Source organism: Phaenicophaeus curvirostris, chromosome 8 (assembly GCF_032191515.1).
Source record: "Phaenicophaeus curvirostris isolate KB17595 chromosome 8, BPBGC_Pcur_1.0, whole genome shotgun sequence".
Taxonomy (NCBI): Eukaryota; Metazoa; Chordata; class Aves; order Cuculiformes; family Cuculidae; genus Phaenicophaeus; species Phaenicophaeus curvirostris.
Window position 1 is genome coordinate 10,473,854 of NC_091399.1, and position 24,466 is coordinate 10,498,319.

Here is a 24,466-nt window from a genome sequence, read left to right on the forward strand (position 1 = left end):
TAGTCTTGTAACTAAAACATAGGATGAAAAGTTAAAAGCTGTTATTTGGTTCCTGTTTCTACTGTTTATCTTGCTGTTAAATGCACTGTAAAGAGATACTGTCACTGTAAAATAAGACTCAAGTCTCCAATTCTGTTATTTGTCAGATGTAAACAAACCTTAACATAATGAAAAAGCTAAGGAAAAAAACCCTCCACTTTTGACATTAGGTATTTAACAGCGTTTTGAAAAGTCATAATTCCTGTCCTGAGTCAGATTGGTGTGTTTGTGGAAGCAGCAATGCCAGATGCTCCATAGGAACTAAGTCTACTGGGCTGCTACAGTATCCACCGCAGATGGTTGAGCAGCATTTGGCTCACTTGTTGGTTTTATGAAAATTTATTTCCCTTGCACAGATTTCTTTTTTCTTTTATGATGCAGCTGGGGGCATCCGTAGGAAAGGATTCCTGGGATCACACTGAATTCTTAGTGTCAGGGATGCTTGGCATCAGCAGAGGTCATAGCTTAAGTATGTGCTTTGTTTAAAGAAACTTCTGTTTATCAACTTTCCTAGAGGAAATGCAAAAGTCAGTCACTCATTTGAGTTCATCTGCTGTTATGTCAGAGAAAACAAGATTCACAAATGTAGAAAATTAATTTTAAAGCTACAGAGTGGTAGTTGAAGGAACAGATAGAATCTTACACCACTGAATACAGTATTGGATTTGTTTGATTTAAATGAAAATGTGAAATTAATGTCTATGTTTGCAAAACTCTCTTACCCATGCAATATTGTGTATTTTCCCTTTAAGATTTCAATTTAATATGTAATGTTTATATCGAGTGCTTAGATCCTTTATGCACCGTATAAGGGCAAAAAGTAACTGTGGCCTAAGCATTGACATTCCAGCACTCAATAATGGGTTAAAATACTGCACATTTTTGGTAAGTTAGAAGCCCTGATGGGTGGAGTACGGCAATGGATGTTTCAGAGTAGATGGCTTTTACTAACCCTTTGCTACAGTTGAAATACAAAAATACTGATGTAATAGCCAGCAAGAGAGTATAGATTCCCAGAAACTCTGGTTAATGAAGTCTGTTTAAAACCTTTTATGTGCAAAAGAGATTTAGCAGGAGGACCAAGGATTTTAACCACTTTCTAATCACAAACTTTTGCTTGTAAATACTGTTGGAAAAGCAGTGTAAGAACAGCTTTAAAGAGTTAGGAAAGCCCATTAGCAGCCTGTTGCCAAAATATCTGTTTCTACATACTCTACTCAAGTTAGAATAATCAAATGAAATGAAAGATGGGTTTTACATCTGGTTTTGGATCTGCAAATAAGTTGATACAGACAGACTCACTGGACAGTTTAATTGCTGTAATAAATTTGCAGTAAACCTCGTGGAAATAATATTTTCTTTTTTGACTGTAAAGATGAGTGCATCCTTACATGAAGAGAAGCTTGCTTCCTCCCTTCCTCATTGTTGACAGCTATAAATATTCTGTTAGAATTTTTTTTCTGTTAGAAAAAAAAAATCTCAACATTTTAGGGATAGTTTGTTTAGCAAGCTTCATTTGGGTATAACCAACCCCTTTTTAACACAAGTTACATGAAACTTAGAATTCTAATGTCTCTATTATTTCCATAATGACCTTCTTTGCTGTGTACAGAGCACATGTTCCTATAGCCTTCATGAATTGATGCTTTCCTGCAAATCACTGAGATGGTGGATCAACATCCTACCCTACCAAATTGAAAAGTTAACTGACTACTTCTGGGCTAGGCTGGGATCCAGCCAGGAGGGGACAAACAGAAGGGGTGGTGAGTCTTGACCCCCTATTTTTGGAGCAGAACCAGATGTTGGCCTCTTCTCTAGAAGATGAAAGTGCCTCTTTGTATTGAGTCTTGTGCTCAGTTGGACTTGCCATTGCGTTGTGGCAAGCAGATGCCCCTCTTCTCTGGATTTGGTTTGTGCTCACAGCTTGTTCTGTAGACTGGCAGTTCTTATGCTGGGTTTGCGTGGGGTGCTAATACCATTCAGTACTGCACTGATAAGTGGTCACAACATTGCTAGTAAGTGGAGTTCTTCAATTCTCTTGTTAGAGCCCATGTCTCATGCCTCTGTCTCAAGCACTTCTGCCACCTATCCAAGCACGTTCCTGAGGAGCAAAGCATGGGACTTTCAAAGAGCAGTTCTGAAGAGAGGAGCTAGCAATTGCAGGCGTGGAATGTGCAAAATTGTCTGCACTGGGGCAGAGAAGAGAGGAAATGACAACGTGCTTAAAATAGGAAAACCGTTTGAGAATCTCTGAGTTAGGTGATGTTTGCAGTGAAGATTGTATGCCATCTTGTACATTAAAGGGGCTAGCTGCAGTGTGTAAAGAGCAGAGGAAGAGCAGGGCTTAGTTCCAAGGAATTCTTGTGCTTTTTAAGTCAGACTTGTTTCCCCGTTCACACTACATGATCCAGATAAGAGGTTTATACACATCAATTACAGAGTTTTTACTTTAAGCTGTTGATTCCAAACTGAGGCACTTGAGAGAACTGAAAGAATGGGGGGTGGTTATTGAGCTTGTAGGTGTGCTTAATTTTCTTTAACTTTCTTTTTTCCTAATATCTAACCATAATTGCTTTTACTGCTTCTTAGGCTTTTTAGTGAGGAGTAATTTGAAGGAATGAATTGAATATTGGAACATTCTCAGCATTACCTGTTAACAGGTTTCCCCCTCAAGCAAGCGGTGGGTCAGGTTTTTCCATGGTGTCTCTCTCTCAGTTAAAATACTGCATCATTGTTACTCTTGTACCAGGAATCATTATACTGATCACTGAAAGTCCCTGTGAAGGTGATGCACATGTTCTTTTGTTCCTGAGTTACCTCCCAGAAATTCAGGACGTCTCTCCCTGTTTGGTGTCAACCGCACACTAATACATGTGCTTTTGATATAAAAGATAATGCTTTCCCAATTATTTTCTGTGTGACTTCCTGAACAAGGATATAAAAATATGTCAGTTTTCTGGATTATGTGAAATATCTCACTAGGTCTTTGTTAGATCAATTAAGTAATGATATTGATTCTGTATTGCAAATACCTATTTTCTCTGGTTTGTCTTGTGTGCCATTAGTAAGTCAGTCCATAGATATTTTGGATACCTGTGCAGCAGTTCCTTCCATAACCCTTTCCTAGCCTTATTCCTACCTTCCAGCCTCTTGTCCAGGTGACTGTGTTATACTTATCAGTAGGTCTTTCTATGTTCTCATATTCATCCTTGAGATATTTTGCTTTAATGTCCTCCTCACTGGATTCACACCCCCACCTTTAGGATATGGATAAATAGGAAACAGATGTTGTGATTCTGTAATTAACAGCTTTTTTTCTTTTTAAGTAGTGCTATGCTGTTTGTGTGTGTGTGTGTGTGAATTGCAGAGAAAGTCAAGCACTTACAGCCTTATTCAAATTAATTACAAATGTGTTCTTATGAAATTCAGCACCTGACATCAATTTTTGTGCTAAGTGATCCTAATAATGAAGTAATAAAGATCTTTTTGGCTGTTGTTTAAGCTCAGAGAATTATATATAATTATATATAAATTATATATAAAATTTTCCTCCTCTTCGGTGAACATAAGAATAATTCCATGATGTGCTTCTTTTCAAGAGGATCTTGTGTCCTGGTGTTCTGAAAGGGTCTGAGATTTTGTTTATGCCTGCTGAAAGTCTCGGAGGCCACTTCCTTCCCGTCTTCGCATACCTTGAAGAAGGGGGTCGTGTCTATGTTCTAAGACTGCAACCCATGGTTTCAGTTGTTACCAACAGTAACCTCCTCTGCCAAAGGTTCCCAGAGCAGTGATCTTGGTCCACACTCAGTCTGTGGCCAAAGTCTTCTCTGCGTTTCAGTATTTCTTATCTTTAAAAACATTTCTCGCAGCGAATGCCCTCAGCTGAAGAGGCAAGTGGGGAAATGAACCCAAGGAAAGTGCAGGGAATTGAGGTTTGCCTGCAAGGAATCCATGCAACTGCCAAAGGGATTGTGTTCTCTTACACTAAAGTGTAAGTTTCCCCTGTCTGAATTAGGTTTTCCACACCCACACTCCCACCCCACAATTTCTAAAGAGCAATTTCAGGGCAGATTGAAATGTATTTGAGGAATTCTGTTTCCATTAGGGAATGTGAATTTCTTTTAACTGTAAATTTTCCAAGTTTGCATTTGGTAGGATTTTTTTATTTTTTTAATTTTTTTTTGTGTAATGGCAATAGATCTGTAATGTAGTTTTTATTTGAAAAAATACATTTAGCCTTATCTATAGCTATGTGCTTTTTTTTCCTGGGAATTACTAGTAATTAAACAGTTTGGTAATGTGTTAGTCTAAAACCCTCATTATTTCAAACTACTATTAGACATTTAAAACAAATCTAACCTGCTAGACAATGTGGTTTTTATAACCTTGGAAATGGTCTCAAAGGGGAATAACAGAATGTTATTTCAGCAACATGAATGAATTAAGAAAATAATTAAAATATACTTTCAGCTTGGGTAATGTAAATGTAAAAAAATGGAATCAAGAAAATCAAATTGCTTAATATGATGTTTAAATAGCTCTTGGGTGGACTTGGAATAGTTTGAATGAACTTTTATTACGATATTTTTGAGGCATTTGGGGGGAAGAGGGAGAATTTACTGAAACATTTTCTTTGTTCTGTGTTATATTTTTAAAATTTTGTTGCTGGACAACTTTGCACCAACTTGTCCTTCCTGCTTTGTATCTTTGAGTGACTGGCAAACACCGTCAGTGGAAAAAATTTTTGTCTAAAATGTTGTTCTTAATCTTTTAACATATTCTAAAGTAATAGTCCTTGTTGATATTGGGAAACATTGTGTGTGAAATTACTTCATTGACTGCCAATGAGATGTTTTACGCGGATAAGGCTTAGTTATATGAATTCAGGTTTTGGAGTCAGTCCTAGTATGAATTTATATGTGGGAAATGATAAACTTGGGATTTTAGTACTTGATAGCTTGTTTCACTATTACAGTTCCCTTACTTCAAGTTTGTACCTAAACTTGTAAATTAGTTATCGTCTCTGTACTTGGATTTTTGTTGTCACTGTGCCTCTTTCATGTTGAAACAATCTCAGTATGTCAGTGATAGGCAACAGTTGTAATACGTTTTTCCAGCAGCAGTTCCTTGTTGGTTGCAGTGTCTCTAAGAGCTAACGACATTAAGGAGTAACGGAGTAAATCTCTCAAAGCACAAGTAACAAATAATAGGAGTGTTTTGACATAGTGTTTAAAGAAAGAAAGAAAAAAAAAATGGAATTTGGTTTCCTGCCCAGAACTTTGACTGAGTGACTGTCTGGGAATTCAGTGCCATATGTTGAATCAGTGGATGCACTTTGGAGTGATTCTTTGCAACTATAATAGTGTCCTGCAAGTTTAAGGCCAGTGTGTTGATAGTCTACAGTACTTTGAGTCAGCATTGATTAAGACACATTCTTGAAGAAGTGCTGTGATGCCTAATAAATATTTTGTTATCTTCCAGAGGAGCAGAGGTGTTCTCTTTCTTATCTGTAATACAACTCTGTACCATAAAAATGCAGGGCTTTTGCAGGCATGTTTCAACTTTCAGATTTAGATATGACTTTTTTGTTGTCTCTTTTTTGTTTGTAGTAATGTCGTTACCTCTTCCATTGCCATTGTTTAAAGTTCTGAAACTCCTGGAAGTTTTCTAAAACATCATACCTTTCATAGATTCTGTGAATCAGCTAAGGTTAAACATGTAGAGACAGTTCTTCTTGAGCAAAAGTTGAAATCTTTTTAATTGACTATTTAAAATCTTATTTTCATAATACTGCTTCACTGACAATAGCTATATGAGCTGCACACTGCAGATTTTTAGAGCATGAAGAAGAAAGTTCTTACAGCTATTTTGATCACTGGTTACAGAGCCCTTTCCCTAACTGTGTTTTTGAGGAGTCCAACTGACAGTGTCTTTCCAGAGATGGTTGCAGGTGTTTGTTTGTCATCTTAACACGACTTCTAGTCTACACAATGGTATATTCAATTTGTATTTTTCCTCCCTAAGCAAACAGCATGGGATAAAGAGGGGTTTGGGTATGAATCAGAATAACGCTTGATTGCAGGAATCCAGGCAAGGAAGAACTGGGATTCTTTAAAGATGATGTTATTTTATACAGAGAACAAATGACATATTTTTAAATGTCATAGCAAGAAAAGACAAGGTTTGGCATTATTTTGGAATGGAAGAGATACAGAGAAAAGAAGAAAAACAATTAAAATATATTTTAATTTATTAGTGCAGATGTTATTTTGCGATAGCAAAATAATGTAGCTGCAAGATTCTTAAATCTGGCAGTTGCTGAAGAGCTCATCCACCATGCAGAAGCAAGGGGAATTCCTCTTTTTCCCAGATTCAGATACTCTGGACATATATTCTCAGAGTTTCTGTGCTCACAGCAATGACAATGGAGTCTCTGGCTTACTGAACCTTTGTGGCTGCTTTGGTGGAAATGAATCTGGCAGCCAGAAGCATCCCAGGTGACGACTCCTGACTTCAGCACCCTTCGTCTCTTTGGTACCTCTCATGCTGCACAGTGGCCGTCCAGCATTGTTCGTAGGTCTTGGCCATGGCAGTGCACAGTCTGTCTCTTTGCAGAAACTTGCATAATGTTTAACTGGCCCGTTTCTTAGCTGTGAGCTCCTTTCCACCTGGCTGCAAAATGCAGCTTTGGGTAGCCTGTTCCTGGATAAAAGTGCTGTCTGCTCCAGGGCTGCAGGAGAGCTGCCCTTGGTGACAAGTGCTTGACAGCCTCTAAGACTGTATATGTATTATCCTGTCACACTGATTCATTGAGGACAGAGAGATGAGTGTGTATGGAACCCCTGGCAAAGGTGATCTATCAATAAATTAATCAAATTCTGCCATCATACAAAAGGGCAGTAATGACACTTGAGCAGTCATGGTCATTTCTGTTTGAGAATGTCTTTTCCCTTCCAGGGGTGCTGTTCTATGTTTCCCAGACTGTGGTACCTCCTGTTGACTTCTGTCCGAGTTCACCATCTGCTATGGTGTTTAAAGGGAGCGTGGGGCTAAGGCAGTAGAGCTTGTCGGTCCATTTCAGTTGTGTGTTGTTAAGGTACATTGCAAGCTGGATGTACTTCTCCCTTAGGGTGACACTGTAGAACAGGATCTCTCTTTTCTGGGCACTGCTGCAAATGAGCAGCACAATCGAAACAGTCGATGTGTCAATTGTCCTTCAGGGGACACACAACTATGTGTTAAAAACCAATTTGCTGTTCTCAGGAAAGAGTTACTTGAGGGTGGGCATTTGTTTTAATGGCATTTGTTTCCACTGAATATGCAGCATCTGCTGATTGAAAGCCACCACATTTGCCAGCTCTCCTAAACACATGCTCCCCTCCCACACACATCCTAGGGGCAGGAGTCAGTAGTAGACTAACACGATTCTTAGCACCTTGCTATCACTTTTTATGACAGCAGCTTTAAAGAATGCTTTGGTACTGCGTCTTTTGCTGCTGCCCTCTAGTTTTTGATGGTTTCTAAGGTGTAATGGTTTCATGATGTCTTGGGTGTCTGCTAGCCTTTTTCTCCATGCTCCCACGCCAATCCTTGTCAGGTTCCTGAGTTCTGTTAAGAAAGGCTGCAGTCCCCACTCACAGTCAAGTGCCTGAAGGGGCAGATGATGTGTATTGAGAATCAGCCTCTGTCTTTAAAGGGTTAATGTTCAAGACAACCTGAGGTTAGTCTGAGGAACAGCTTTGGCTATGAGCTTCAGAAATGTTTCAGTCTAGGACAATTTCATGGAAACTGTCTCCCTGATTAATGTTTCTAGTCAGGCTTCAATCTAATAGCTATTAATTTCCCAGTGCAGTGGGTTGTAGGTTTCCCTGCCCATCACCATAATTATTTTGGGATATCTTTTGTCAGATTCTGAGACACATTCCAAAGCCCACTCCCTTGAAGAATTGATGGCCATGTGTCACTTAGCATTTGAAGGTTATGTTCGTGAGAAAAAGTAGAACAAAGTGCTTGATGATTATGGTGTATTCTATTTTCTTTATTTATTTAATATAGGAGCATCCCTGGGCTACTTACTTTACAGAAACACAGAAGTGTTGTTATGATAGAACAAGCAGGTGATTTTCTCACTCTTTTGTTAAAATTCAACAGTTTTTCTTAGATGAAATTAAGAAGCCAGGGAAGATTTATACATCCTATGTAGGGCAAGGAAGGCGATATCTTCAGACAGTTGTCTCAGAAGTTAATGTTTTCCATGACCCAAGTATCTTGGCTTTCTTAAAAAAAGAAAGAAACTAAGCTGAAATGTGCCTTTTGGAAAGTGCTGCTATGAGAGGAGAGGAGAGGAGAGGAGAGGAGAGGAGAGGAGAGGAGAGGAGAGGAGAGGAGAGGAGAGGAGAGGAGAGGAGAGGAGAGGAGAGGAGAGGAGAGGAGAGGAGAGGAGAGGAGAGGAGAGGAGAGGAGAGGAGAGGAGAGGAGAGGAGAGGAGAGGAGAGGAGAGGAGAGGAGAGGAGAGGAGAGGAGAGGAGAGGAGAGGAGAGGAGAGGAGAGGAGAGGAGAGGAGAGGAGAGGAGAGGAGAGGAGAGGAGAGGAGAGGAGAGGAGAGGAGAGGAGAGGAGAGGAGAGGAGAGGAGAGGAGAGGAGAGGAGAGGAGAGGAGAGGAGAGGAGAGGAGAGGAGAGGAGAGGAGAGGAGAGGAGAGGAGGGAGGGGAGGGGAGGGGGAGGGGAGGGGAGGGGAGGAGGGGAGGGGGAGGGGAGGGGAGGGGAGGGGAGGGGAGGGGAGGGGAGGGGAGGGGAGGGGAGGGGAGGGGAGGGGAGGGGAGGGGAGGGTGAGAAGTCTTGACACCAGAAGCTCTGTCATAGCAGAGTTTCTCTTGGATGTCTGGAAAAAGTCTTATACTTCTGGGATGCTTTCCAAAATATTTTCAGTGACCATTGCCACTGGTGTGAACTTCTTAATGCATTTTGCAGTGATTGCCACCACAGTGGAACTGATTGGTGTCTGAAAGCTTTTAATGGTAACATGCAAGTAGGGCAGCATAAATGCCATGAACTTATTCGTCTGTGTGTATTTTGTTGCATCTTCAGGAGTCTGGTAGAGACAGATGTGTCACCTCAGGAAAATCCTGCCTAATGTTTTTTACATAATTATGTAATTGCGTATTTATAATTTTGATTTTAGTAAGAAGGATTTCCCCCCACCCCATGCATGAGGACACACAAAGGATCTGGTGTTTCTCCAGATGCTTTTCTTTGGGTGCCAAACGAACTGTCTGGTGACTTCCTGAGTCTGAGCTTGTATAGGATGCATTTTATAGAAAGTGAAATGCATTTAAAAGCTAGAAGAGTTTTAAGAAGCCCCTTTCCAGCAGAAAACAAGGGTACTATAGCAAAGATGCATCTTCTTCATCTACCTCTTTTTTGCATATAAAAATGTGCAAATTAAGGGAGTCCAGGAAGGTGAAAATCCAGTTAAACTTACTAGGGTTTTTTTATCTCAACTTAGTATTCCTAATGCAACAGGGTGTTAGAACTGGAGGGGTTTGTCCACCAGACTACCACCTCCTCAAGACTGAAAGTTGAGCTGCGATTCTATTGAAAGAGAACCGGTTTCAGTAATTATGGTTTTCCTATAAAGAGAAAAAAATCCCAAAACGTGTGTGTCTGCACATATATATAAAATTATTTTTATACATGCACAAATGTATAAGTAATAAGCATAACTGTAAACTGTATGAATGAAAAGATGTATTTGACTGAAAAGCCAGATCTCCCAGGAACTGGTACATCGTGCTCACTCTGTTCCCTCGGCCAGCACAGACATGCTGCCTCAAAGCCCTTCATCCTGCTCTGTCACTCCTGCAAACCAATGTGATCGTTGGATGATCTGCAGTAGGTGAAGAGTGAGAAATAAAAACTTGAGCGCCAGTTGAGAAAAACAAGCTGTCATAAGCAGGCTTCATTGCAAGGGATAAAAAGGTCAAAGGATACATTTTTTTTCATCCTCTACCTTCAGAGCAGTCACTAGCCACATCCAGCAGAATTTTTCTAAACTGACAACTGGTCATTCAGTCGGGGCTTTCTCTCGATTTTAAATGCCAGCACCACTTCAGTTCAGGGGAATTGCTGGCTTCTTTCCCGGACAAGATTTCCCAAATTCAAAATGACCTTTCAAGATTCTAACAGAAAGAAGCTAAGCAGAGATTTCCTCTTCATCAGGCTCTTTCTCAGATTGATCCCTTTACTGACAGCACATCCCCACAGCACAGAACAGTGAAAGACCAGCCCTTCCATCTGTGAAACTAAACACCTCTTTTGAAGAGTGGCAATCTTAAATCATGCTGAATTTGCTCTGTATTCCAGAAACTATTGCACTTCTGTTTGATACACTGATTATATAAACACACAGGGAGTGCCAGTGTTTCTCAAGGCCAGATTGGATGAGTCTATGAGCAACCTGATCCAGTGGAAGGTGTCCCTGCCCATGGCAAGAGGGTTGAAACTGGGTGATCTTTGAGGTCACTTCCGACCCAAATCATTCCATCATACTATGAAATAACTGGAATTTTTAATTATTTGTTTTTTAAAATTCAGCCATTCAGGGTCTGCACAGTCACTGCTGGTTATTGAGGGAAATGAGAGGTGGATGCTGGAGAATTTGAGTGCCATAATATCAGGACTGCTGCGCAGGCAGCAGCCACAGGGAGTTAGCTTGGGTCAGCAGGTTTGGTAGCTCCCACTTAAGGACCAGCTTGGCCTCTCGGCACAGCACTCCTCAAGGATTCTGGTTGTTTGTTGTTGTGTGCTGTGCTCATCCTGTCCTCCAGGCAAGGAGGAGGAGTGGTGGTATGCTGTGAGGTTCTACACTGCTGTGTGCTACATGAGTGCGAGCTGCAGCATCAGCTCCTGGTAAACCCTCAGTTAAAGTTGGACAGCTGTGCTGCAAAATAGTGATGTAGAAAGGTTCTGTGTTGGTGTCCTTCTGGGAAGTCTTGAAACGTAACAGGATAGTAAACTCCTTTCAAGAAAGACACTAGTGACCATTTCTCAAAAGGATGGAGTATTTCAAATACTTGTTGTGAAGAGTTGTGAAGTCTTGTGGCTCTGTTCCTGAAGAAGTCTGGGCAGAAGGAAGGTGCAGCAACAAGTATAATACTGGTTCTAAGGAGAGAAAAACACTATGGGAAGTGAGAAATACACTGTAAAATGAGTGACAAGACCAAGGACTGATGTACATTAATATCAGGTTTAATCCCGCAGCTGGATTCAAAAGAAACGCCAGAGATAAAACACACCTCTTGAATTCTTTTAATGATATGTTGTGAGAAGAGGTACCAAAAGATTGGGCAAACCAAACAGATGATTAAAGTAGCTTAGGATACTTTGCCTTAAAATGGGAAGAGCCAGGAGTGCTCATAATTTCCTAGAAAAGACAATACAAATGCAAAACTTAAAAAGTTGCTAGCTCAAACCTGAAATAACGTAATTGTATGATCAGATCTTCCCTTTTTCTGTGGCAGATTCAGATTTGGAATTCTCAACTTCGAGTTGTAATAAGGAACTCATTATTTCTGCCATAGCAGTGGGTAGAATCTTGTAACACTGGGGGAGTGTAAGATTTGGTATTTGTGCTCTGTGCTGTGCGCTCCTTTCTTCGAATAGCCTGGCTTATCACCTTGTCCTGGTTTCAGCACGCCTGAGGCTGTTTTCACATTTTCATACTGCAATTTTCTATTTGAAGCTCACATTTTATTCCCTAGCACTTTCCTAGAATTGTTTCTTATATGTTGCATAATGGTTCTTCTGTGTCATTGTGATATTTAATTACATGTGTGCCTATAGGTGACAGTTCTCTAACATGTTACATTGGATTGTTCTTGTCAATCATGGAATCATGGAATGGTTTGTGTTGGAAGGGACCTTCAAGATCATCCAGTTCCAACCCTTTGCCATGGGCAGGGACACCTCGCACAAGACCAGACTGCTCAAAGCCCCATCCAATCTGGCCTTGAACACCTCCAGGAGTGGGGCAGCTACGACTTCTCTGGGCAGCCTGTGCCAGTGCCTCACCACCCTCACAGGAAAACATTTCTTCCTAAGATCTCATCTCCATCTCCCCTCTTTCAGCTTAAAACTGTTTCCCCTCATCCTATCCCTGTGCTCCCTGATAAAGAGCCCCTCCCCAGCTTTCCTGTATCCCCTTTCAGTACTAGAAAGCTGCTCTAAGGTCCCCCCAGAGCCTTCTCCTGGCTGAACAACCCCAGCTCTCTCAGCCTGTCATTGTATGGGATGTGCTGCAGCCCTTGGATTATCCTCATGGCCTCCTCTGGACTCAGTCCAACAGATCCATGTCCTTCCTGTGCCGAGGACTCCAGAACTGGACACAGGGCTCCAGGTGGGATCTCACCAGAGGAAAGTAGATGGGCAGAGTCCCCTCCCTGGCCCTGCAGGTCCCATTGTTTTGAATGCAGCCCTGGACACAGTTGGCTTTCTGGGCTGCAAGCACACATTGCCAGCTCATCTTGAGCTTCTCATCAACCAGCACCCTCAAGTCCTTCTCCTCAGGGCTGCTCCCAATCCATTCTCCGCCCAGTCTGTAAGGATTGATTGTCAATATAGATTCATGTAATAAAATTGCTCTTTAGGTAATTCCGTAGCACAGCTGTGGAATTCTCCTGGCGCATGGTGACAGCATACAGGAAGGGGAATGGTAGTGCGTTGTGGAGGTGTGGTCCTGCTCAGAGAATGAGAGTCATTTTTCATTTTTGCCTGAAGTTTTTGTCTGGAAACTTTCATTTGATCATGTAGGGAGTCATTACTACATATGAGGGTGCTTCTTGATGACTGTGTGGCTGGCTTTATCAAAGAATCGGAATCTGTGGTGGTTTGAATCTTGTTTCAGTGGAAGAAACTCTTGGAAAAGTGCTTGGCTTCAGTATTTTTTTATTGACAGCTAAAATCTTGCAGGAGTTGATGGTAGGAGACTGGAGAAAGAGGTGCATAGGTAGAAGAAACTCAGTCTTGTCATCTGCAACTGATTAAGTGTTCTTTTGCTATGCTTTCCATAAAAATGTTAGAATGTTTATGTATGCATTGTTTTTCTGTTAAAGCAGCTCCTTCTTCATTTTACAGACAGTTCAGAATTATATTTTCTGTACCCAGGAGCATGTTCAGGCTTGAATCCCACATTGCTAAGTTGTCCCTAATAAAATAACTTCCCTTGTTTTTCTTCAGAAGTTTGCAGTAATATTGAAGCACCTCACGCCTCACTTTTCAGAGTATGCATTAAAGCCAAGTGTGGTAAAGCAGGGACCATTGTGAAGATGCTGTGTGGCTTTCTAAACCAAGAGAGAAAATAAACCAAAATAGAAACACAGTAAAATTCTCTTGGTATATTTAAGGTTAGAATATGGTTAACTTTTTTATATTAATTAAATACTGTAAAGGTTGCTATGAGGCATCTTAATAGTTTGCTTTTTTATCAAATGCTGCAGAGTAAGCTGTTCTGCACTGGCAGGGAGAGCAGCTTCTAGGTTAAGCAAGCCTGAGCCTCTCCTTTTCAGGAGTAAATAGGGGTCACTTCAGCTCACCACCAGCATTTCCTTACACTCAATATTTTGTCCTGTTTTTTTCTTTCATATAGATCACTCTGGCTTAGCCAGTTCACAAGCCTCTGCTGCTTGTGCCCGCTCCTGTCTGTAAAGTGGGGGTGATGATCCAGCCAGCTAAGAGAGCGTAGTGCCATAGAACATCTTCATTTCAGTATGATTTTCTGCCTTTGCTGCTTAACTGCTTTGCCAGGTAGTTGCTTGGCCTTGGTATTCCACCTACACATGTTAGCACCCTGATCGCAGGAAACATTAACGTGCCCCACCATCACAAACCCAGCAGTACAAAGAAGGGGTCTGGCACCGTGCCTGTGAGCGCAGCAGGGGTTAGGCCAGGGTGATTCTCGGGGAAACAAATACAGACAGTAGTGCAGTGCTGGTTCACAGGCAGAAATGGCAACCTTTCTGTCTGCTGTACCCAAGCTGTAATTCAAAGCTGCCCTTCCTCAGTATACGATTTTGAAGTAGTTCACTGTTTGCCTCATTAATGCCCAATATGCATTATTGCCAGCTAATGGATACCTGTATTTGCTGTAACTGTGTAGTAATAACTCATGAGAGTTGTATTTCAGTTCAAATGATGCACAGAATGAATCCAGTGTGGCCTGCACTTCCAGTTGGGAGTTTGATTTCTTTGGATTTGTGCTCCCCACGGTCTGTATAGACAGGTTTTTGGTTGGTGTCATGACCCCACAATTGGCCAGTGGTGTTCTAAAAAGCATTACAAAGTGTGAGCAGACTGGCTCCATTCCCTGTGCCGTAGCTGAAAGTGCAGTGAAGCCAACACTCAGGCTCAAACCTGCCTTTCAGAACCTGAGCGTCATATGTTGGAATTGTCCTGCATGAATGTTGCTTCTGTTCCTCAGGATGTGAAATGGGGAGTAGCATTTGTCCTGTATGCTGGTGCTGCTGTGCCATAGCCGTCTCAAAGTGACAACTGAAAATGAGCATCACCTTTGATAACAGGAAGAAGCTGAAGTAATTCAACAAAGTAATTTAACAACCTCTTTTCTTTGAAGCAAAGGAGTTCTGTGCCCCTGCTAGCTGACACTGCATCCAGCATTTCTTGTGCTGCAGTTCTGATGGAGCCTATAAAGTTCCAAAGGTGGAGAATGGTCCCTGCCTCTGTCTGAAATGAAGTTCATTAGCTTGGAAGGGCTGACTGAGACCCTGCCAGGGGAGGGGAGCTGCTGTGGTAGTTTTTGCATCCCTTGTGCCATTTTGGACTTTGGCAGTATTTATTTTTAGTAAGTTCAAACACTGCAGAAGGATAGGGCAGTTGTTATGTGGCATATTTACATCGTGCTGCCAGTTCTCAGCAGCCTGCTTGACTGTCGGAGCCATTAAGGATGTGACTATTTCTTATGCCCATGAGTGGCGAAACATTGTCTTGTGGGTGGGAAGGCCTCCCCAGGCCAGCAGGTTAGTTTGTTTTCCTAAAGTTCATTCTGGGGACTTTGTTTTTCCATGTCATGGAGACAGGAATGGGCTCTGGTACCTCCTGCTTTTTCCTTTTGCTCCTTCACACCATATGGGAAAAAAGAGAGGCAAAGTCTCTACATGAGATCAGTGTGTGCTGGTTTTTCCCCTCATGTCATGCTTCAGTTCTCTGCCCCATTATAAAAACAAAAATCTATAAATAAAAAGGAACAAATGCTGAGAGGGACAAACTGGACCCGCAGTTATGTGCGTGTCGTCACTCGTAGAACTGTGCCGAGCCCCATTCCTCCCAGGCTTTGTGCATTCTCTGTTTCTTAGGCTATCAGCCTCGCAGGGTGAGAAATGTGCACACATAGTCCTGGCTGGAGCTTTTTTTGCCCTGCCATAACAAAATATTGATTGAGCTAAGGCTGAAATGATTTTGGGCTCATCTGCTGTTGAATTAGCTCATGCTCCATTATTTTTTTTTCTTTGTTTGAAAAAAACCCCCAACCACTCATAAAGTTGCTATGGGTTTTGCAACCATGCTTTAATGTTGCAATAATACCTTTCTTCTGGAATTCAGAACTATTTAGGTCTGATGCCTCATCTGTGACATGCTGTCTCTGTTCACTTCAAGCACAGGCACCCTATGATTTCCCTTTCTTGGAAACAGCTCTGTCTCAGCGTGTGGGTAGGAGGCCATGTAAATAAATACCAACCACTTCTTAGCCTTCAGTAGGCATTTCCTTTTTCCTTCTGGCTTCAGAAGAAACACTTTCTCACAGTTTGGCATCAAGCATTTATAAAACTTTACTGCGTGTGGAATTTTTGTTTAGACAATCAGATTCTTGGTATAGTTTTTTCATCAGTTTCTATTTTTACTGGGCTGTGGTTGTTTGGTTTGTCTGTCAGAACAAACGCTTCATCAGAACCTCTTACATTTCTGGTAATCGAAGAGTAAATAATTGTAAGCATATTCTCTAACAGTGAGAGAGAAGTTTCAAAGAACAAAAATTAACCTTATCTATTTTTTTCTTTGTTATCGTGGAATAAATTACAGTAATATTTCTGCCTGGATGAATTTTTTTTTTTATATAACGAATCATAAGTATCTGAAATAGAAAAGAAATTGCCTTACATTACCATGCAGTCCAGCTTTCAACTGAAAGAAATTGTTTGTGTTCAATACAAAATGTAATATGTGTTCTGAGTTTATATGCTAGGGTATTTTTCAAGTGTGTGTCACTTTGTCATGGCAGCAAAGCTAACATATTTTAAATGCTACCAAAACTATTTTGGATATAAATTTATAATATCAAAGCAGATCATCATATCAATAAAAATCAGTATTAGAGGGCAGTGTACTTGTAATTTTTACACATAAATATCTGATCTAGAATTTCTTTAATTAGCTTCACTTACTATTATTTATTTACTTATCTTGGTAAATTATGAATTGAATTTGTTTAGTTTTATTTGCTCAGCAGTAATGATGAGTGAATGGATGACTGTACCCCTCCTGCAGGGAGAACCCCAAGGGTTCAGAGAGAATGTATCTAAATACAAACTGTGCCAAATGGCTGTAGACTGGCACAGAAGTAGGTTCCTGCATCAGAACTGTTGTTAGGTGAGAGACTGAAGGATCTATGTATGTATGATCTTCTGTGGGGAATAATCTTTAGGATGGCTAAGCTAGAGGCAGTTTGAAAAATCCATCATATACTTTAATGTAACACTGACATACTAGATGTGATAACTTTTGTATGCAGCAAAATGCAACAGTAGAAACCGTGCTTGAAATATGTTTTTTTCTCTACCGAGGCCTGTTATGAAACTGTCTAGGAAAGTGAGCCACTGTTGAGCCTCTCACTGTATTTTTATAGTTTTACTCAGGTAGGTTCTCATCTGGTTTGGTTTTGCAACCTGCTGAAGCGCAGCTGAGTTGAATTGCAGAAAGGGGGTATGAGGATGCCTGTGTTGCCCCTCTTGCCTTTGTATCTCTTCTGCTTAGCATCAGGTGTATTTGCAATACAAAGTGGAGAGGTTTGCCCTCATTCATCCATAAGTACAAGGACTTCAAAGAAGCTTAACACGATGGGTAACAGCTAATAATATTAGGGCTTTTTTGTTCTGACATCATAAAGTAGCTTGAGTTTTACTAGTCCTCAATCTGGAGCAACAGGAAGCAGGAAGCCTAGAAAAGATGAAGTTATAGTGATTGTGCTGTAAATGAGAGATGTGATGAAAATACAAAAGGAGGTGGCTATAGCAAGAGTGAATAGATTGATCTTGCTCTTTGGAGAAATGAACTAGTTAGGGTAGAGTCTGATTTTGTTTGTGTTTGTGTATGGTATATGTAAAACATTGATGAAGGCATGATTTTGATTGATTTGTATGATTTTTGCATTTTCCGCTGGAAGAATGAAAATTTATCCCTAGGATCATCATCCCTAAATAATAGTAACTCAGATAAACATCAATTTCATGTCACAGGTTACTCCAGTTGCTGTGCAGACCTGGTAGAAGAGTTCTGCATTGATTAGGTACTTCCAGTGTAGTTAAGACTGACCCTTTCTAGGATTCAGAGGAATGAAGAATAATAAAAGTGGATGCTTATGTGTTTGAGGGGGAACTGTTTTATTAAGAAATGTTTTAAAAGTTAGTGAAAACCAGAACTGGACTTAAGGTTTCATTTCTGTTGCAGGTATGCAGACATTTCAATTTTGGATATTCCCTTATGATAATAAATGTATTGCAGGCATTAGCAACTAAACAGAGTTTGCTGAGGTCAGGCTTTTTTGAGACTGCTCACATAGTGTTGTTTTAATCTGTTCCTGTTTCTAGGAAAAAGAGAAGAAGTACATGCTTCCTTTGGACAACTTGAAAGTGCGAGATGTTGAAAAGAGCTTCATGTCTAGCAAACATATCTTTGCATTGTTTAACACGGAGCAGAGGTAAGAAAATGTGCTACTCTGCAAATAATTCTATAAAGCTGTTTCTAGCTGAGCATTTAATAACTGAGAGTGCAGTTCTGGTATTTTCATCATGCTGAGTGAACAGAGATTTTGATACTCTTGACTTACCTGCTTCTTTGCTGTTGCATAACCATGGGATGAAAGGTTAGTGTCCTCCTAGCCACTCATGGGGTGAAACAGCTCCATCATTAGTCATCTAGTTCTTCTGTATGGACTGAATAATCGTCTCCTGATCCTGTTTTTGTTTTACTTGGCAATCATGTAGGCTTACCAAAACATTCATGACTTCTGTACCTTGTGACCAGATTGAACTGGGGTAAATCACAACAGCATCTTGCTTTTCACTTTCTCCAGTGGAAAGTCTTGCCTCTCTGTAATCTTGGGAGTCATTCTGTTGTTTGTTTGGGTTGAAATACTGCTGAATGGAGAACAAAACTGATTCCTTTGCTTCCTTAATTAATTAGAATCATTGCTTTGTAGTATTTTAAAAGAAGAAGTATGAGGAAGGCTCCATCTTCTGATTTCAGTGGTGTGGGTACTCTACGAGAGCCTAATCCAGATGCACAGCTGATTCATATTACTGTGCACAACTATGTCAAGGAAACATGACAACACTGAAAGCCATACAAGTAGCTGTACATTTTATTTTTTGCTACTGAAGAGGAGAGTTGCATTTGCACCTGTCTCAGTGGAATTGTGTTTCAGCAGATAAGGTGCAATTTCTGTAAGCTGTTTTTCAGGAAAATTGATAAAATCAGTGGTAGCGGTAGCATGGATAGTTGCTCTTGTTTTCCTTTTCTCTTCTGCTAAGTCCCTTCACACCAACTTCCCTTTTGCATTGCCAGAGCTTGGCAATACATTCAGATGTTGCTCAAGATGATGAGGCCTGGATGTGGCTCCCTGCAGAGCCAGCTGTTGTTGCTCCTGAGCTGGCCCAAAATAGTCCTTTCAGAAGCAAGGAATGCCCCTCCCTCCTGCAAAGCAAAACCAAAGCATAAGATTTCTGGGCTGCCAAGTTTCTGTTGGCCCCAGAAACATGAGGACGCAATGTGAGTCTTGCTCTGAACTACCCCATGAAGGCTTTGCCTGCATCTGCTGACTTCTCAGCTAGCCTACATGTGGACATTGTCTGCCAGGAGATGCCCTTTGAAAGCATGCCGCACACATACTTGTTGTGAATAAGATTTCAAACACTTGACTGCTTGCATTTCTGCAACACAGAAAAAGAGCTTTAAAAAATGTCACAGGTTTTTAAAAACATAAATCATCTTCAGATGTTGGAAATGAATGTAATTGTGATTATTCTGCTATAGATCTGTGTGAATAATCTACGCATTGCACGTACATCAGTCAGAAAAGATAACTTTGTCCTGCTAGCTTGATATCAGCTGTGTATATTAAGTTCTTTCCATGAGAAATCTGTTTAGTGTAGCTCGTTGTTTCTCCTTTGTTTTGTCTAATGGCTTTGAATATTTTCATCAGGCTAAATACTAATCACTGAACTGCTGTGACAAACCAAGAGAAGCATGTGTTTCCGTTGGCAGGATTGCCATTTATTTGGGTGTTACATTCACTTTTTCACTGAATCTTCATACACATGAGACAGTGAGGATTTTGAAGTCAGCTGTCCAAAATGTTTGCAGTGTCTGTTAATAACCCTGCCCATTTGGGCTGTGAGTAAACCCCCCTGCATCTGCAAGCTGCTCTAAACACATCCTTTTATCTACATGGGCATGCTAAGACATGACAACACAGTGATGAGACAATGAAATAACTTTGCCTTGGGAGAGGCTGTTTATGAAGGTGGTCTCCCAGCTTAAAAGGAGGCAGAATGTGGTCTTGAAGAAATCTGTATTGAATTCTAATTACAACGGCAATTCCTCTTGCTATGAAACAGTTATTTCTAAAAATCTGCCTGCTGGCACATGTTGGTCAAAACAAGTTTAGTGTCACCTCCACTGTTTTCTAAATTCATAGATTGCGTTAGCAGGGATATTGGGTCTTGAGTAAAGTGATCTGGCCCCCAACTGGGGACTGTTCCCTGTCCCAGATTATTAGGGAAACTGGAACAGGGAATCAATAAATGTCTATTGAAAGTCTTCTTTTAGTTTCACTTTATGCTAATCTGTTGATTTCTGGTTTCTCATGGGGTTGCATGTGAGAATATGGCTTGCTTTTCAAAACTCAAGTAAAAATGAACTTAGTTTCTGTAAAAGTTTCAAGAAAAAAATAGCTTAGTTCATCCTTTGGGGGGATGTGTGGTTGTTTTTTTAGTAAAAAAAAAATCTTAGCAATTGAGATAAAATTCAGTTTTCTCCTTCTGAGTTTGCTGACTGAGGGTTCTGGTTGTGGAACCACTTTGCTACTTAAGATGTAGATCATTAAAGAACAAAGGAAAAATCATCTGTTCCAGCTTCTGTGATAGCATGGAGATTATTCTGTATCTTTTTTTTTCCCATAATATGCAGCATTTTTTTTCATCAACTATGTGAACTTTCTTAGTGCTCAATTCAAAATAATGTATTTTAATTCTCAAGCAAAATCCCTTTAGAAAACAAATTTTAATAAGCTCGATCTACTTTTCAATCCAGGCCCCTCACTGCATATGCATTTGCTACAGCCATATGTTTCTGATACTGTACATTTCAATAGTTTCCTGGATTATGCACTGCATTTTTTCCGTTTATGAAAGCCTTCCCAGGTCTGAAATACAGTTACCAGGAAAATGGTCATTTCACTACATAGAAGGAAAAACCATCTTGAGTTAGCCGAGGCTTGGGGATAGATGCAGAAGGAAACGTACACTATCTGTCATTTTGATTTACTGCAGAAGTCAACAGTTCTCTGACAGGAATCAAATAATTCACTAATGTATAGTAAATGGAGACTGTGACGATTGATTTCACAGTGAAGATAAATTCTCATGAAGTGAACATAATTGTATGTTTATGAAAAGGCTGCATTGTGAAATAATTGAATTCTTTCCCTGTTACTTTCTAATTACAATTTAAAAAAACAAAAGGGAGTCAGGGAAAGGGAAATTCTTAGTGTGAAATAGATTTAGTACTGCTCAAAGAATAGGGGGTGAACTTTATTTTTTAGCAAACTAAATGATTTATTTAATGTTTTTGAGTAGACCCATCTAAACACCATTGAAAACCTTCAGAGATGGAATCCTCTGTTACTCACTTTCACAGTACTAGATATTAAACCAATGTATATTAGAGTGCCTTTTGATTCCTGGATCATTTTTGACTGTGTCCATCTCTAATACATGAGTTTGCTTTTAAGCAGCTGAAGTTGAGCGGTAGAGTCAAGTGGTATGTGCCTAAATATAAAGCTGTCAAGAAAGAGAGTGCTGTTTTGTGTGAACCATCCTTTCCTCCTCCCCAGTAAGTTGCTGGAAAGTCTTTTTAGACTGGAAGAGGGATCAAATGCATTAAAAGTATTTGAAAATTATAGAATCATAGAATCACCAGGTTGGAAAAGACTCACCAGATCATTGTGTCCAACCATTCCTATTATTATTCCTATTATTATTATACCATAGGAAAAAGCAATAGTGTTTGTGGTACTGCTGTAGAACATAATGTGGATTTGTGTAGATGTAGCTGCTGATTGACTTTCTTAGGCAGAGCTAAGAGGAAGAGAGGGGATTTTGTCAGTGCCTGTGCTTAGGTGCAGTAGATTAACCTGGAGTGTGCTTATTGATGAATGTCTAAGGCTCTTGTGCAGAGTTCAAGGACAAATAAAACAAATTCTGCCTGTTAACCTTCCTTCTAGGATTTAATTCCAGACACTTTGCCAATCTCCCACATATTTCCTGTAAAAATTATTTGCCGATTGGTGCTTCTTAGCTGTAGTCTGGGACCAGAAATGTGGTCCTAAATCTGCCTTCCTTTAGGATCTATGCAACAGTCGTGTGTGTGTGTGTCCCAACCCTAAGTAAGAAGAGCAAGCAGTATTTCTCATAATCTTGTCCAACTGACTACAGGACCCTCATGGCACTGTTTTTCTAGATTCTGTAGAATCTACATTCTAAAGTAGTCCTTTCCCTTTGCAGTAGAATAGTTACACTTCTTTTCCTGATTTATTGATCAAGAAATTGTATTACTGTATTACAACTCCATCTAAATACTGCTTTCCTTTTAAGTAAAGGAGGACTGATGGGTAAAAACTCACTTCTTTTTCACAAGCCCAGAGGAAGCTTCCTTCTCACCTATTCTCCAAGTCTGGAGAGATGAATTATTTCTCTTTTGTGAGAGAAGATATTCTACTAGGTAAAGATTTCGTGGATTATAAAATGGTAGTAGGCTGTTTGTTGAGTTGGTGAATTTTCAGGCCTTTTCTACTACTACTGGGAATAGCAATGGTACAGTGAGGAAGAGGTACCTGGTGGAGAGTCTCTTTCTTACGCAGGAAACTCTGTTCCTCTTCAGACTCATTCCTTTCCTTGGAGGCAAAGAAGCAGAACTAATGTGTGAAATTCTCCCTTCCTCGCTGGGGAAGATCCCACCAAGTCTCCCAGTCTTTTACTTTTCTGCCCAGCTGGGATCTGGATGAAACTGAACAGCAGTATTGCTTTCCTCACCTCTAGGGTTCTGTGTGGCAGGGGAATGCAAGGAACAAATTCAAAGCAGAGAACTGCTCCTGTTTGCCACCACAAGAATAGGTTCTGGAATGCTAACCAAGAAGCACTGTAGCAGAACCTACCATCCCTGCATGAGAGCTGACTGTCTGGGGCAGGCTTATCATAGAAACAGATCCTTAATCTGAGAAACAGATGAATGTCAAGAGAAAAGCGATCAAAAGGAAGTTTTGAGGGCACACAATAGGACTGGAAATAGAACTGTCAGATGATAGATTTTGGCATCTTGCTCCTGAGTACACTCTAACAGTTAGGAATCATATTGCGCAAGAAAATATGCTGTCTGATAAGGTCCAGGAAAGTACACGATGTCTACTAAGTGAAAGATTCAGCAGAATTTATTTTGAATGTATGTCGTTGGCTAAATGTTGCTGTAGAAGGGACTGGAGCATAGGTCTTCTCTGGGACTCCAAATGCACTAGAGCTTTAAGTACTGAATTTCTTCTTCTGAACAGCAGCTAGTTAACTGCCATCCATATATAGGGGAAATTGGGCAAGAGCCAAAATAGAGGGAACTAGTGAAAGGAGACCGGGTCAGAGGAGGTGTTGGATGGAAGCCAGGCTAAAGGAGAAAGCCTAAGATGAGATGCATGTTTAGTTACTGTTTCTGAATTACTCAGAGAGCTAAGCCCCAGGAAAAGTTGGACTGTAAGCTATTCAGAGCAAGAGTGAGAATCTGTTAAATTAAAACACATACAAATGTAATCCAGAAAAAAACCTGCTAATGTTTGTAAACAAACTTCTAAGATGCTAGTGAATATAGCGAACAGGAAAAATATACAAGCCCAAGGAAATACTAACCTTTATCCCCAAGCCCATTGCATTAACAGAAAAGAAAAAAGAGGGAAAAAAAGTTGGTTTTTTTTCTGGAATGTTTCCTTTATGTCATTATTGACTAGAATTTTTTGTATGATAAATAATACATAGTGTGTTGGATAGGTGGTGCAGGTATTAAGGTTTAAAACTGGTATTGCAGAGCAAAAAAAGGGTTCTTGGGGAGAGGATACATCAATGCCAAACCTATGCCTTAAATATGATAGTTACACTGCACTTCTCCCTAAGACAATTCCCTAAGTGATTGTGTGGGGTCTGAAAGGTTAGTGACACCTACCAGAGGCATGGGTGTTTAAGTATTGGCCAAGTCGTGGCTGGTAAATTTGACCCAGCCTGCAGGACAACTTCACCTTGCTTGGGCCAGCAAGGTCTGGGTCCCACTGCCCCATCCAGAGACACCCAGCACTGGAGCGGGAGATGCACCTCCCTCTGTGCACGATGAGGCTCTGACAGCTGTGATCAGCTTTTGCATCTGTGTGGCCCCAATGCAGATTCTGAAACAGACTTCTATCCCTCACCACGAAAAGGATCAAACCTTCTTCAACAGGGAGTTATGGAACATTTTAGTGCCAGTTACAGTTATTACTGCAGATTTTGGCCAATGTGTTGTTAGTTTGGGCTGTATTTCTATTCTGCGTTACATATAGAACTTTGGATACTTCATTGTCTAGACTTGCCTATACACTGATCAGCATATCTTCTGCACATTTTCACACTAAAATGGTATGGGTTTGCATGTGTACTTGTGTGCGTGAATTTGAGAAGATCCCTATACTTCTGGGAGACCAATTCCATGAGTTAGGTGGTAAAATTGCTTAAGTGCTATTATTTCATGACAGACTCAGAGTTTTTCTCTTTAGCTTTTCTGGGTATTAAGAGAAGATCTTCAGAGATACATGTAATTAGTTTTAAGTAACAGTCACATTGGGCTGATCTGAAAT

At 40.5% G+C, this 24,466-nt stretch overlaps 1 protein-coding gene across 10 annotated transcripts in view; it reads left to right on the plus strand.

Annotated features, from left to right (window-relative positions):
- The window catches only part of DNM3 (dynamin 3), a 194,127-nt gene that overhangs the window by 106,540 nt on the left and 63,121 nt on the right, over positions 1-24,466 (plus strand). For all 10 annotated transcript variants that reach the window (XR_011337866.1, XM_069862400.1, XM_069862394.1 and 7 more), the window contains one exon: positions 17,913-18,022. Coding sequence is in view for 9 of the 10 variants with exons in the window: in XM_069862400.1 (XP_069718501.1) it covers positions 17,913-18,022 (110 nt within the window). In the remaining variant the exon portion in view is untranslated. The remainder of the gene's footprint in view (positions 1-17,912; positions 18,023-24,466) is intronic.